The 14,984-nt window shown below is 42.3% G+C and overlaps 2 protein-coding genes across 2 annotated transcripts; one reads left to right on the forward strand and one right to left on the reverse strand.

Moving 5' to 3' along the window:
• Positions 1-353: 353 nt before the first annotated feature.
• On the forward strand, positions 354-13,771 carry LOC6730795 (putative uncharacterized protein DDB_G0267840). Its single transcript, XM_044923130.1, is given in 7 exon segments — positions 354-854; positions 921-1,048; positions 6,578-7,020; positions 7,084-7,341; positions 7,922-8,201; positions 8,291-8,468; positions 8,561-13,771. Coding segments are annotated over 7 exon segments (2,661 nt in total). The 5' UTR covers positions 354-368; the 3' UTR covers positions 9,449-13,771.
• LOC6730796 (thymidylate synthase) lies at positions 13,760-14,954 on the reverse strand. The gene has a single exon (XM_002077928.4). It carries the CDS (start codon positions 14,877-14,879, stop codon positions 13,914-13,916), a length of 966 nt encoding a protein of 321 aa, XP_002077964.1. The 5' UTR covers positions 14,880-14,954; the 3' UTR covers positions 13,760-13,913.
• Between the last annotated feature and the right edge of the window lie 30 nt (positions 14,955-14,984).

The following is a 14,984-nucleotide window of genomic DNA, read 5'->3' on the forward strand; positions in this document are numbered from 1 at the left end:
TGGCTTTTTTTTTTAACATTATGGATGTTTATAATAACAGAAGGAGATGCTTTAAAAGTTCAGTGTGGCCAGGCGAGATTATAAATTAATGTCCATCTGTTTCAAACAAGAGCTGGAACTTCTTAACTACGGTTCTTTAAGGGAACACTTGAAGCCAAATGAAAGTAAAACGATTATTCAACTTGATGCTCTTGACGAAAGAAAGTTTCGATCGATACGAGAAATATTTTTTGCATGATTAATCGATAAGTGCTGGTAAGTTGTCAAAGTAGTCAGACAGTGTTATTAACGCAGCGCGTTACTTTCTGTGCTTTCGACAGCGTGGTGTCGATTCTTCGAATTTACCGTTTCCAACTTCATCATAAGGAATGGAAAATCAAAGTGTTTTTGTGGGTGGGGCGCCGAGGTACACTCGCAACAAGAGAAGGCAACATCAGCGCCAACGACGTAAGGCACAGCCGCAAATTTCAGGTCTAATAAAAGTAGAACCAGAGGCTGGCAAAGTAAACAATTGTCAGCGAAAGAGACCCATCAAGAGTCAGCTGTATGACTCCACCAGCGATGAGGATATGTCCATCAAACGTAGGCCTACAGACGCCTCGTGGTACAAAATTCAAGTTAAATGCGAGAATGGGTCCCCGAATATCGAGGAGCAGCACGGCAACAAGATCAAGCAGCCTTTCTCAGCATGGAACAACAACAGGAAGCCCAAGAAAGAGGATCTACCACAACCACCGCAATCTTGGCTTTATCCCAGCCAATCTGGGGGCTTCCGGAATCCAGACTTTTGTGATAACCAAAGCTGGAACTCTGGCGGCTCACATCAGAATCAGCCGCAGTGGCAAACACAAGCAGTAAGCTGAAAACCAATTATTCATTTAAATAATTAAATTAACGGAATTTTATATGCACATCCGCAGAGGCAAGAACACGTATATTCAGCGCAAGGCCGTAGTGCCAGGAACCCATATATGAACCGTCCTCAGGGACCCTCCAATGGGGGTTATATTATTGAACATCAATGGAACACGACCGTTATCCATCACAAGTAAGGTATGGCAACAAGAATGTATTACACAACAATTTTTAACTACGTCGTGAATTTTGCGATTTCCCAAACACATGACATTTTCATGAAAAGACCTTACATTTCTGATCAGTTAGGTAAGGGTTAAAAGCGCAACATTTTGAGATGCATTGGGCCCCAACATCTATGCAATGCATGTGGGTTGCTGTTATTGTGATGGTGTGCAAGCAGCAACAAAACAAACCGCATATAAATAAGGAGAGCGAGGTATTGTTGCATACTTGTGGGCAGCGGGATAGGGGTGGAGCTGTTCTGTTCCATCCGCTCGCAAAGTTCAATGGTCTTTTGACACAAATGATGATGATGTCAAGTTGAGCTCGTCCTACGCTCCTGCCTTGCTCTCTCTCTCGCTCTCTGATGCTCTTTCTAGCTGGCGCTCTTGGGGTTTAAGCCCCTCTGGCGTCTTCCCTTCAGTCAGCTGCCGTTGTTGTTGTTGCTTAAGTGTTTGTTTGGGTGCCGTGCTGGCTCTCTCAGCTCCAACAACAGCAATGCGGCCGGCTTACGAGCCCCGGCTCTCTCCCCCTCTTTTGGAGCTCGCTCTTTGCCGAACGGAGAACCTACCGCAATTCGTTTCGTGTTCACGGCTGCATTTCCTTGTTTATGTTTTGCGAAGCCAAATGTAGGGTACATCGGTTAAGTGCCGAGCCAGGAGAAAAAGAGAGAGCGAGCGAACGAGTACCGTTATGTTGCCGGAGCTGTTGCAGGCTGCGCAACTTGCGGCTGCAGCTTTTTATTATTTGCAGTCCCTTTGACGCTGCCTTCTTCTTCGCGACAGTTACTTCTCGGAAGGTACAATGGTGCAACTTTGCCCAAGCTGAATATTCAAAATAAAACAGCACTTCTGCATCCCACTACAGTGCAATGGCATTTAAGCTTATCCTGAAACGTGTCAGGTGCATTTACTTATTTCTATACCTATACCTTTGTTGCATAGGTTGTCTGTTGAGTTTAGTTGGGACCGAGATCCATTATTTCAAATAAAATAGAACAACATTTTAGATATAAAGAGATTTAGCATTATTATTTAGTCAGTCTAATATTATCTATATGTGCAAAACAAGAAAGTAGAAGGTTTACATTTCGCGCTCAATGCCCGAGGAGTTTGAATTTGTCCCACTGTGCATGCGAGTGCAAAACTACGCAGTTATGCTGTGCATTCGCCACCGCCCCCCTCTCGCTCTCTGCAGGGCTGTGCTCAACTGTACGCCAATTGGAGGAGAGGAGGAGCTCTGCCGCTGGGGCCGCGGACTGCGGCGCGGCAGCGCTGTCGCGGGTCCTGGCTGCAGTTATCCTGGCGGCAATCGAACACTTTAATCATTTAGTTCTTGCACTCTCCGGCAGCAAGTTGTGTTTTTTGATTCTCGTCGTATTGTCGTCGTTTCTGAATTGTTGTATATCGGTATCAAAATACACACATCTTGCATACTCACGCAACTACGCCCACATACACATATACATGTACGTGTGTCCACTTGCACGTAGTGTTGAATCCGAATCAGTATCGAAATCAGTTCGAAAACCCTTAGTGTGTGCGTGCTCAATTCAGTTTTCAAATCGAAACTACATCATTTGCAACGAAGAACATTTTCCAGTCCCAGTTCCAGATCCATTTTCTTTCGAGCCGAGTTGGGAAAATCGGTGTGGTATACTTTGCGGCGCTGGCGAATAAATGTAAGCGAACGGAGAAGAATGCAGCGGATATGTAGTTACAGTTACAGTTACACCATTTTATTTGCAAAAGTGCCCACACCCAAAGTCGATTTTTCGCCTGCATTCGTATGTGTGCGAATAGTAAAACGGGGCTCAATGGGGCGGCTCGCAGTCGGCGAAATCTCAATTTCTCTACACTCTGATATATATTTGCCGCCTACACACACACACAAACACACAGAAGTCCATGCAGCTGCGTTTCGTGCAGCGCCGGCATCGCAGTTTTCATTTCGCTGCCTGCAGCCGCCATTTAACCTAAAAAACGCCGCACAGGAGCGGATTCTTCCGAGGGAGTCGATCCCAAAAAAAAAACGATTTATTGACCTGTTTCCCATATATGTATAAGTTTCCTTGATTTTCAAATGGTAGAAGTTCGAGAATTTGTTACAAGACTTAAAATTTTCTAGTGCAATTTATTTATTTTAATTGAAATTCCGAAATTTTCGTAGTAGGATTTCTGAGACGTTATTGGAGCCCTGATCTCGGAGGGACCCCTTCGAGGCGGCCCTGCTTAGGCGGCGCAGTTGGCGTCGACGACGACGCCAGCTTGCAGTATAGCTCGCTCTCTGGCTCCCATTCTCTCTCTGTGGCGCTCAATAGCCATTGCATATCTTGTGGCGCGCTCAGCTGACTGCTGCGCTTCCGCTGCAGCCTGCGCTCTCACTGTCTCTCTCTATCTCTCCGCCCATATATCCTGTTTATTTTTGCCGCACCCAAATCAAATGCAAGCGGCCTCAGCCGCCGTCCTTAGAAGTTCCTCTACTTTGCTGACCCGTTACTTGTCCAGAACTCCTTCGCTCGCTCTCTCTCTCTCCTTTCATCCTCTGCCTTTGCCTTTGCCAAGGTGTGTCACTTTTTTGTTTTGTTCCTGCCCTTTGAACACTTCTTCCCCATTCTTCCAGTATTCGTGAGTGTGAGTGCGAGTGTGTGTGTGTGCCTGCATAGGTATGTGCCATCATATTCATCAATTAGCCGGAAACAATTTCCAACTATTTATGAATGAAAATTAATGGTTGCGCCCCCTTATTTTGTGGGCGTGCATCGAAAGAGGAGGAAAAGAGGAAGCTTCCTTCGGTTGACTGAAAACAGAAAAGGACTTCAGGAGCTACCAAAAAGTTTGTGAAATTTAAAGAAGTAGCAGATATTCTTAAAGAGTGTTAAAGAAAACTGATTCCATTATTGATGCAGTCTATGAGGTCTAAAATATGATACAGTTTTTAAATTAACATATCAACGTACAAATTAGTTTACAGTTGATTATTAGATAGTAGATAGGACAAATGCATTTTCCATGACCAGAAGGCGGTTTATTTGAGCAACTGCTTTGCAAAACAGATTTCCCCGATTATGCGCAGCTGTCTTTGGAACCAGAAATGCATTCGTCATTTTGGAGTCAAGGAGATACTCTGTCGAATTTCGATTTTAAACAAGTTCCCATAACGCAATTATAGAAATACTGTGCACGTAAGTGTGTATGTTTGCGCAAAATCCAATTATAAATTACCTCCGCCGTCGAGCATCTGCGGAATCCACCTTGCGGATATATGTGCTCGTGCCGTAGGAAAACATATAGCCGTGTAAGTTTGATCCATTCCCATCGGGTGGCTTTCTCTTCCCCGAGCGGGCGAAGAGCGCTCGAAAATGACGATTTCTGTTTCTGGCCAAGAAGCGGCGCTCTCTTGGAGCTCTTGGGGCTCTGCTCTCCCGATTCTTGGACATGAGGCAGCAGTACGATTGCCCTCGTCGGTGGGGCATAAAAATAATTTCCACGCCGCTCGGCAAATCAGTTTATTTCTGTTCTGTTGAGTTGCAGGAACGCGTTCTTTTCTACTTTCCGTTCGGTTTTATTTCCTTATTATTATTGTTATTACGAATTAGTTTCACGTTTCGGTTCGGCTTGGTTTTTCATTTTTAAACGGCACACACCATCAACACAATTTGATCAATAATATTCCAGATATTATTTGCTTCGGTTATTTCTACTTGAATGAGTACAACTCTTCCGTTTGTCTCGCCTTTTGTTTTGTGGAGCGCATTCTCGTTCGGTTATTATTAAAAATATAAAACCAAACATCGGCAGAAAATTGTTTCGTAATCGCGTAGGAACCTACAGATTAGCAACCAGTTTTATTTGATTTTCCCCGTACAGAAATCAAAGGTAAAGCCGGAAATCTCTTCTCACTTTTTATATAATCCGAACAGATATTCCAATATTTTTGCATTACCCTGAGTCGCCGCTGGTAACAAGCTACTTAACCTCAAACACATAACGTCAGCATCTCTCGCATCAGCTGCGATCAGATCGGCCAGATCGTTGTTGCCTCAGAAATATTTTCGAAAATATAATCCCGCCGGCTACGCAGCGGCGCAATTCTACGCTGCTGCGTCTCCTCACCCCGTCGCGCCATCCAACCGATTGTTTATTTTTAAAATATAACTTTTTCGCACGATTTGCGGCGTTGAATGCAACAAACGGCTGAGACCTGATTTCATGTGCGATGAGAAAGAATAATACTTATGGAATAACAAGCATAAATGTCTTGATCAATAAACGTAAACCTCTTGAAAATTTGACTTTTAGGTTTTTCACCGTATTTTATATTATTTCATTCAATGCTCCGTCGTATGCATATTTATCGAAAAAAGCAAAGAATCTTCCTGTGTATTCAATCGTAAATTCTTACTAATTGCGTGCCACAATTATAAAGGCCAATTTGAATGTGGGCTAAAAATACTTGTCTGCTTTTGGCCAATTTATTGTTTGGGTAAAAAGAAGCAGATACGCTGAAAGAACGCGGCAAACAACCACACATTAAGCAAAGAAACCATACGTCAGTTGGTTATTTCAAGCTATAAACAATAACACCTTTCAGGTTTTTCGCAATCCCCCAATTGATTATGTTTCCCATTAAGTGAAAGTGAAAAGCCCAATTCAAGAATAGTTCTCCGTAGGCCTTCAATTCGCTTAAGGAGGGCAAATTTAATTGAATCGATTTTCCAGTCAATGCTCGTGTATTTTGGCCCTATTTGCATTTACCAGCCAGTCAGTCAGCCTGCCTGTTAGCCAAGTCAGCCAGCAAATTTGCCAACCGCAGAGGCAAAGAGCCCTCGACATTTGTATGGGTTTGCTCGAAATGTTTACTCTTGGTATTTTCCCCCATTTCCAAGAAGTGCAGGCCCGCATTTCATTTAAATTAAATTAAAACAATTGATTTTTATTGTAACTTTGTATTTCGATTCTCTTAATTTCTCTTTCAGTAAACCTTCTGGCATACCACATTACTCATTTGTAGTGGTTATCGTTGGTGTGGCGCTTTTAACTAGGCTATAGTAGGAGGAGCCAAGAACGGGCAGCGGACTTTCTTTAATCCACTGCCGTTGCTAGGAGTGTGCATCTGAAAGGGGTAAGTAGGGGTTGAATTTACGGGCTGAAGCTTCAACTAAACATTACTTTCCATTGCAGACTTCACAGCAGTATTATATCTACAGTCACTTATTTGATTTACGCGCCATCTCTATTTCTGTCTATTGAACCAGTTTTCGAAGAAAGCTGTAAAGTTGATAACCTTCCACTCAACAATTGCGGTTGAACTAATAGCACAGAATCCTCCATTTAGTAAATATTTCAAAGCATTGAAAGCTTTTGATTTGTGGTATTAGTTTTCACCGCATTAACAGCATTATATCAAACTTTTGAGTCCTGCGAAGTGATTCAAACGCTAGATCTAAGTCTGTAGATACAGCTATAGATAATTAACCAGCACATCCCTTCAACAGCAGCGTTCGCAAGATGGTCGAGGGTCAGACAGCCGTGCAGCAGCAGCAGCAACCACCATCCGGCGCGGGCGGTGCCAGCGGCGTGGGAAGCACTACCGGATCCGCTGGAGGACCGACTACGGCCAACAATGTGACCAACACTCAGGCCCAAACCAATGGGGGCACCACTGCGACCACGACTGCCGTACCGGTTACCGGATCCACGACAAATGCGGCCGTCGGCCAGGCCACAGCAAACAATGCTGCGAGCAACAACAATAATAATATTAATACCAACAATAACAATAACGCCACTGCTAACAACAACAACAATAATGAGCCAGACCCCAAGACCAATTTGATTGTGAACTACTTGCCACAGACGATGTCGCAGGACGAGATCCGTTCGTTGTTCGTCAGTTTTGGCGAGGTGGAGAGCTGCAAGTTGATACGCGACAAGGTGACAGGTAGGAATGATGCAAAATGATTATAAATTATAGTTGCATGTATTAAATCCAACATCTTTGCAGGCCAAAGTCTGGGCTACGGATTCGTGAACTACGTGAAGCAGGAGGATGCGGAAAAGGCAATCAACGCATTGAACGGCCTAAGGCTGCAGAACAAAACCATCAAGGTCTCCATTGCACGCCCCAGCTCCGAGAGCATCAAGGGTGCCAATCTCTATGTATCGGGTCTTCCAAAAAATATGACACAGTCGGATTTGGAATCATTGTTCAGTCCATACGGCAAGATCATAACCTCGCGTATTCTTTGTGATAATATCACTGGTGAGTTGTGATCCTAAGAGGCGCGAGTATATGGTAGATACAATGGCTTAAATACCATTTGAAGGGGTCTTCGATTATCGCGTGTTGTAGTCTCTTTTAAAAGCATGTCCAATCTAAAATCTATTAAGATTTGTTTGCTCAATTAATTTAAGTCTATGGGTTTTAGCACACTTTTGTTTCTATTTTTGCTGGCGCTCCGCAATATATTCTCCATGAATTATAATTAATGCAAATTTTATTTACACTTTTACTTTTACATGTAATACCAAATAAGATGAACATGCTGCGGGTATGTTTTTATTTTATTTTTCCTATGTTCCACTATTTTTAATTGCTTTTCATCGATCATGAAGTAACACTTATTATGCTATACTTATTCAGACCAGACGCTCTGGGAAAATATTAAAATAACATTATTAGCGCACATTAAACAACACTCACCAAAAGTTAGTAACGCATGGCTTAAAAGTATTAACATATTTTGCGCATAACTGAGGAGTTATTATCATTCGCTGCACATATGGCCTGCATAAAATGTACAAACTCCATATACATATGCTGCAATATAACTTGATTTCAGGTCTCTCCAAAGGCGTTGGCTTTATACGCTTCGATCAGCGATTTGAGGCCGACCGGGCCATTAAAGAGCTGAACGGCACCACTCCGAAGAATTCCACCGAACCCATAACCGTCAAGTTCGCCAACAATCCTAGCAGCAATAAGAACAGCATGCAGCCTTTGGCAGCCTACATAGCGCCCCAAAACACACGTGGCGGAAGAGCATTTCCGGCCAACGCTGCTGCCGGAGCAGCAGCCGCCGCCGCTGCAGCTGCCATCCACCCCAACGCGGGCCGATACAGGTCAGGAATAGATTTATATATACACCAAATGAATCGAATGATATTGCTGTAAGACATTGTAATCGAACTAACTTCAATTCGCACCACAGCTCTGTAATCTCACGGTACTCACCGCTGACCAGTGACCTGATCACTAATGGCATGATCCAAGGCAACACCATTGCCAGCTCCGGCTGGTGCATTTTCGTCTACAACCTGGCGCCCGAGACTGAGGAGAACGTGCTGTGGCAGCTGTTTGGGCCCTTCGGAGCAGTGCAGTCTGTTAAGGTGAGACCCATTTCAATTGGAAATTCGTGCTTTCTAAAGTCAAATCGCCAGCATATTTTGAAAACTACTGAATTCTTGTGATCTTTGACCAGGTGATTCGTGATCTGCAGAGCAACAAGTGCAAGGGCTTTGGTTTCGTCACCATGACGAATTACGAAGAGGCTGTCTTGGCCATCCAGTCGCTGAACGGCTACACACTTGGCAACCGAGTGCTTCAGGTCAGCTTTAAGACCAACAAGAACAAGCAAACGTAATTATTAACCAAGTTGGCTGCTGTTGTCAATGCCAATGCGGCGGCGGCAGCTCTGGCGGCCAATGGTCTAGTCCTCCATAATCATCACCACCACAGCAACATCGGTAGCATCAACAATAATAATAACAACAACAACGGCTGCAACGCAGCAGCCTTTCCACTTGGCAAATACGTTAACCACAGCAGCAACAACAGGCAGCACAACATCAACAATAGCACTAGCAACACGAGCAAACCGAAGCCAGCCTCCTCGAGCAACAAGCAACAATCAATGGCGCCACCAAAGAGATTAGCGAGCAGCACTGCTGCAACAACGGGGGACTTGGCCGCAACTGCTGCCACCAACAGCAGTAGCAGCAGTCACTCGGCGTCCAGCGGCGATGCTGGAGCCACCGGCACAGCCGCATCCTCGTCGTCGTCGTCGTCGTCGAACAACAACATCCTGAAGACATCCACGAAATTTATTTACAACAAGCCCCAGAACCACTACGAGTTGTTGCAGCAACAGCTGCAACTGCAGCAGGAGTTCGCCCAGTTCTTGACCAACGTGGCCAACAGCGCCGCAACTCCATCCAGCAACGGCTCGGCCAACTCGACAAACCAGCGTAATGGAGGAGGAACCATCGGCATGGGTCCGGGAATGTCGGCCAACTCAGCCGGCGGAGGATCGGGCAACAAAAACAGTAACAATGGCTATATGCCAACCTGGTCTAATTGGTTCTTTTAAAGTTTACTTTGGTTTGTCATCAGTCCATTTCACGGATCCTTTGTAATTTTAGGCAACTTACACTCAGTTTTTGGTTTATTGATATAAGTTTGAATTGCGCGAAGTAACAAAATTGTTCACGTTTTGAGTTATGAATTTGTTTTTTTTTCAGTGAAATAATGTAACCATAATTTCTTACGTTGACTAAGTTCTGAAATGTTTTTTTTTTGCTTATGCCCCTATTATTTTTTTAAGATTACACTCAATTTAATGTAGAACTTACATCTTTCGTTAATGCACTTTTAAACCGTCTAGTCGACTCTCCCGAAGAAAAAAGCTTCCATGAGGAAAAAAGGGAATACAGAAAAGATAATGCTATAGTTAAGTTTTTGTTTGAGGTGTAGGAAACGCATACTCTACGGATATTTTTAAACAAAGAGTAAAAATACAATTTGCAGGCATAGAAGCCCCAAATCCACCAAAGAATGAAAACAAACTTGACAAATATTTAAGCTATAAATAAATGTATAAAAGCGATACGAAAACAGAACTGAATGAGTAAACAGATAGAGGCGTTTGGCTTATAGTCAAACCACTTGCAAATAGACAATGCAGAATGACAAGGCAGCTAGATGCGAAAGAAAACCAAACAAAAGAAAACAGAAAAGCAAAATAAATAAGACATACGCGTGTTTATGTTTCATAAATCTAATGTAAAACTTTTGCTAAAAATAAATGGTGTATGCATAATACTACAAGTAAACCTTTTATTCTCCATTACCATTTGTTCGATTGCCCAGTTAAACTTCGCCTAGCCACTTTCATATGTTAACCATTACCTATCCTTCGGCACTACACTTAAATATAGACTCTCTAAAATCGTAACAGGGACATTAGCATGAGGGACAGAAAGCCGAGAGGAAGGGCCCATGAGAATTTCTTCAAATACAACGAATAAATATTTAAGAAAATTTGAAACCAGCAAGTGGAAATGCAACACCTGTCGAGTCAGAGAGAGAGAGAATTCAAATACAAAGTAACCAGCGATTGTAAAGCTTAAACAAAAGCCAGCTAAGTACGCTAAGCACGCCACTCCAATCGAAGTTAGTTAATGTAACTAAAGACAAAGATCAGAACAAAGTCCCTCCCTAGACAAGCAAGTGAGAAAATTAAAATGAAATGAAAACTTACATACATAGATGACAAAACGCGTTTCAGCCTAACGAATTTGTTTAAGCCCAACTCAACAGCAATAACAAAACACAAAGTAACGAACAAATTAAACAAATTGCCAAACTAAATATAGCAAATTTTAATAAACAGAAATGGACATGGAATGAGAAAGAATGGGGATGAGAATTGAAGTTTTTCAAGAGCCTGGCAATGACAAGTTATGACAAGACAAGTTATACATATGATGGTGCTTCACAGAATTCCTTGTAGAAGAAGTTAAATGCAAAGAATAAATAGTATTTGTAATATGCAGTTTTATGTTCCCTGTTTTCAAGTTGATCCTTTCCTTTAAAGTGCCGTGACCCCATAATGGAAAAATCGAGATGTTACTCAACATTTACTATGCTATATCTCTCTATAAAATCTATAACTATTTATGAAAACTATTACATATGATTAACAATATATTGATGTTGTGTATTGCAAATTTTAAATGTTTATACATACATACATACCGCGAAAATTATTACGAATACTAATTCATGGCATGCGAATAACGGAAATCCATTTTCATGTATACGTCAAGTAAATTTATTGCATACTACTTAAAACTAATTACCATGAACAAATTATATATTCAAGTATATATATTGCGATTATTAGGTATGTATGTGTGTAGCGCATAGAGAAACCGGAACGCCAAGCCTCCAATATTTGTAGAGCTCAACGGCTTTTTCTCCCCTACTCCACTAAATCTACTAGAAAATCCAACAAAAAAGAAAACCCCACATTACTCACACTCATGCGCAAAAGCTTGACTGAAATTAAAATAGAAATTCTGGCTTTTAAGCGTAAGGTAAATTAGGCGTAAAACCTTCCAGCAAGTCTCAATGCAAGTTCAAGAAAACTCAACATAACGTAAAAGCTATAAGGAGAACACCAAATGAAACGTTTTTTATACAAGATGTAAAAAATTGAGGCACAATTTTTGGTGCATGCGTGTGGCACGGGGGATAGCAGACATACATGCATAGACGTGAATGGACATGCTTCGACATGATATCCAGGCATACGCGGTTAAGTGAATGAAAAGCATGAACAACAACAAAAAGCAATCGATTATATACATTTTTTAAGATGAAATGTTTTATAAATGATAAATACAAATGGAGGAAAACCAAGAAAGTATTTTAAAAATTTAAATATATACATGAGTACTATATACAAAATATTAAATTATATATACATATTAAATACTTACTGGGTAACGAACAAAAACACCGCACAATAATATACAAAACAAAACGAAATCGAGGAAAGGGAATGGCACGTCAAGAGGGGAGAAACATACGTAAATAATAACAAATACCAGAAGAGAATGTTTAACTAAATGCAGAAAAGACTAACGACGAATCGAGAAAACTATGAAACCAGCAAATTTATAATTTTTACATGGAAATCGCAATAATGTTAACATTTAAAGAAGACGAAAACAAAGAGCATATCTTGAAAACAAAGGAAGAGTATTGAGGAGGGATCTCAAGCAACGGAACGAAATCGAAGACACAAAAATCGACAAGTTACCACAAATTTTAACTACCAAGTGAATGGCTTAATTACGGCACACTTTTATACTTTTACACCAAAACAAAAGAAACGAATCGAAACGAAACAAAAGCAAAAACCAAAGACGTATGTATAAATGGCGATCGATTTAACCGTGCAAAATCGTTTCTCGATGCACCTTCGCGTTCTGAAGCCAATATGGTTGTGCAAATGCCTGCAGACGCTACCGGAAACGGAAACGTCTGCAGAGCGCCCTCTTTAGGCGGCTTGTAAGCGGTGCAGCGATGCAAACGTGCAACCCTGCAACCGCTGCATCGTTTACACTCGGCTTGAAATGTCTGTTTCTCTCACACAGATCACACACACACCCCACACAGACACACTCTTATCCTTACCCACTAGTCTCACTTAAATGAATGTTGGATAGCAAGGAAAACCAGATGTACCACGAGCCACTCGTGTGCAAACGAAACGAAAACGGAAGTCTAGCAGTTGCGATCTATCTGAGATGTGTAATTGATGGCTTTTAGGCGTAGCTACGCACATACAAAGAACTGGCGCCCCCAGATCGGTTGAATTATCGGGGCAGGAAATCGCCTGCCCCCACTCATTTTCGCCTGATTTTGAACTGTGCGGACAAACTATCTATCCCGGCCCAGATCTTTGTTTCGGCTGTAGCATCCTCTAAGAAGAACCGGCTATCGATCATATTGCAAGGAATCGAATAACATTTTGTAGTGCAAGTCATCAGTAAGTTGCGGACGGAAATACGCTCTTTATATGTATATGTTTAAATGTTCAAGCAAGAAATGGAAACACTTAAGATATATTATAAATTAATTAAAACCAAATCTTAGTCGAAACGAACTTAGTCAAAGGTACTAATTTTAAGCACTATTGTTAAACGCAAGTCAAAAGGCAACGGATGAAGAATCACTTTAGCCAAAACGGAAACAAAAATATTGAATCTTAACTGAATCTGAAACTCAGAAACTCTAGTGGCATTCGCTCTTTCAAGCTCAACATAAGTTAATGAACATATGAATTCCACATAACAGATTATAATAATTCAAACTTATTTATATTTGTCTATCGGTTAGCTTGCATAATACATTTATGCCACATATTACATATGTATGAAGAACTATGCAACCTTTTTTCTCGTCGTTATAAAACATAGTCGAAATATTGGTGGACAGTATCGTATTGTAGTAGCTAATATGTATTTACCTTTAATCATCACCGAACAAAACCGAAAACAATTATTCCAATTTAATTAAAGTGCATAAATTGTATATTGAATTATTGTCGTGTTCTCTCATATGGACGCGAAACCTTAACGTTTTTCTTCAAATTCGCATTATATTACTTAAAAGACAAAAACCAAGAAACCGAAACAAAACAAAATCACAATATTAAGTGCGGAAAATGTCAAGCAAATTTATATAGCATATTTACGGTATACTCTGTGCAAGATTTATTAAGAATCAATTATACTTCATTATGGATTACTCTGAGAATTTACAAACAACAAACACACACTACACACGATGAATGAAAGCAAAAATTTATTCAAATAAAGCTATGAAATGATGTGTTTAAAAACTGTTTTCGTGAAGACTTTATTAATATTTATTGTATACATATATGGTTAACAATATTCGTTTAGTTTAGTATTCCTTCCCTTCGTTTTGAAAATGGAAACGAAAGTAAGATATTTGTGAAGATTCTGCTTGCCCAAGGACGCCTACACGGCCATCTCCATTTTGATCTTTGGATGTGGATTGTAGTCGACTATCTCAAAGTCCTCGAAGCGGAAGTCCTCGATGTCCTGCACCTGACGTTTAATGATCAGCTTGGGAAAGGGTCGCGGTGTGCGCTCCAGTTGCTCCTTCAGCGGCTCTACGTGGTTGAGGTAGACGTGTGTATCGCCCATGGTGTGAACAAAGTCGCCCGGCTTCAGACCCGTCACATGGGCAATCATGTGGGTGAGCAGGGCGTAGGAGGCGATGTTGAAGGGTACGCCCAGGCCCATGTCGGCGCTTCTCTGGTAGAGCTGGCACGACAGCTCACCGCGCTTCTCGGAGACGTAAAACTGCGCCAAGCAGTGGCACGGCGGCAGGGCCATCTTTGGGATGTCCAGCGGATTCCAAGCCGACATGATGATGCGTCGGTCTGAGGGGTTATTCCTGATGGTGTCGATCACCTGGCGCAGCTGGTCGATTCCCTTGCCGCTGTAGTCATCGTCGCAGGTGCCGTACTGCGCCCCGAAATGCCTCCACTGGAAGCCGTACACCGGGCCCAGATCGCCAACGGCTCGGCCCGTGAACCCCATCTTGTCCAGGAATTCTCTGGAGCTGTTCCCATCCCAGATGTGCACATTCTTCGCCTGCAGCAGCTTGGCATCCGTCTTGCCCGCCACGAACCACAGCAGCTCCTCGGCCACCGCGCGGAAGAAGACACGCTTCGTGGTCAGCAGGGGAAAGGAGTTCCGCATGTCGAAGCGCATCTGACTGCCGAACACGGACAGAGTGCCCACCTCCGTGCGGTCCATCCGCTGCTCTCCATTTGCGATGATGTGTCTCAGAAGATCCAAGTAGTTCATCTCATCCCGATTGACAGGCGCCTGCTGTTTACTTGGTGACTCCTCATTGTCGGCCGGCAACGCAATGCTCTTTTGGTCGGACCGATCTTTCTCTGGTGTTGAAACCATTTCGCAAAAATGTATGTTTTCCCCAAAATAAATCGAGTAATACTCGAAAATTGGCGGGAATTAGTTATTGCTTCGGTTCGAGCCGATAGGCAAGCGATTACATTT

This window comes from Drosophila simulans, chromosome 2L (assembly GCF_016746395.2).
Source record: "Drosophila simulans strain w501 chromosome 2L, Prin_Dsim_3.1, whole genome shotgun sequence".
NCBI lineage: Eukaryota > Metazoa > Arthropoda > Insecta > Diptera > Drosophilidae > Drosophila > Drosophila simulans.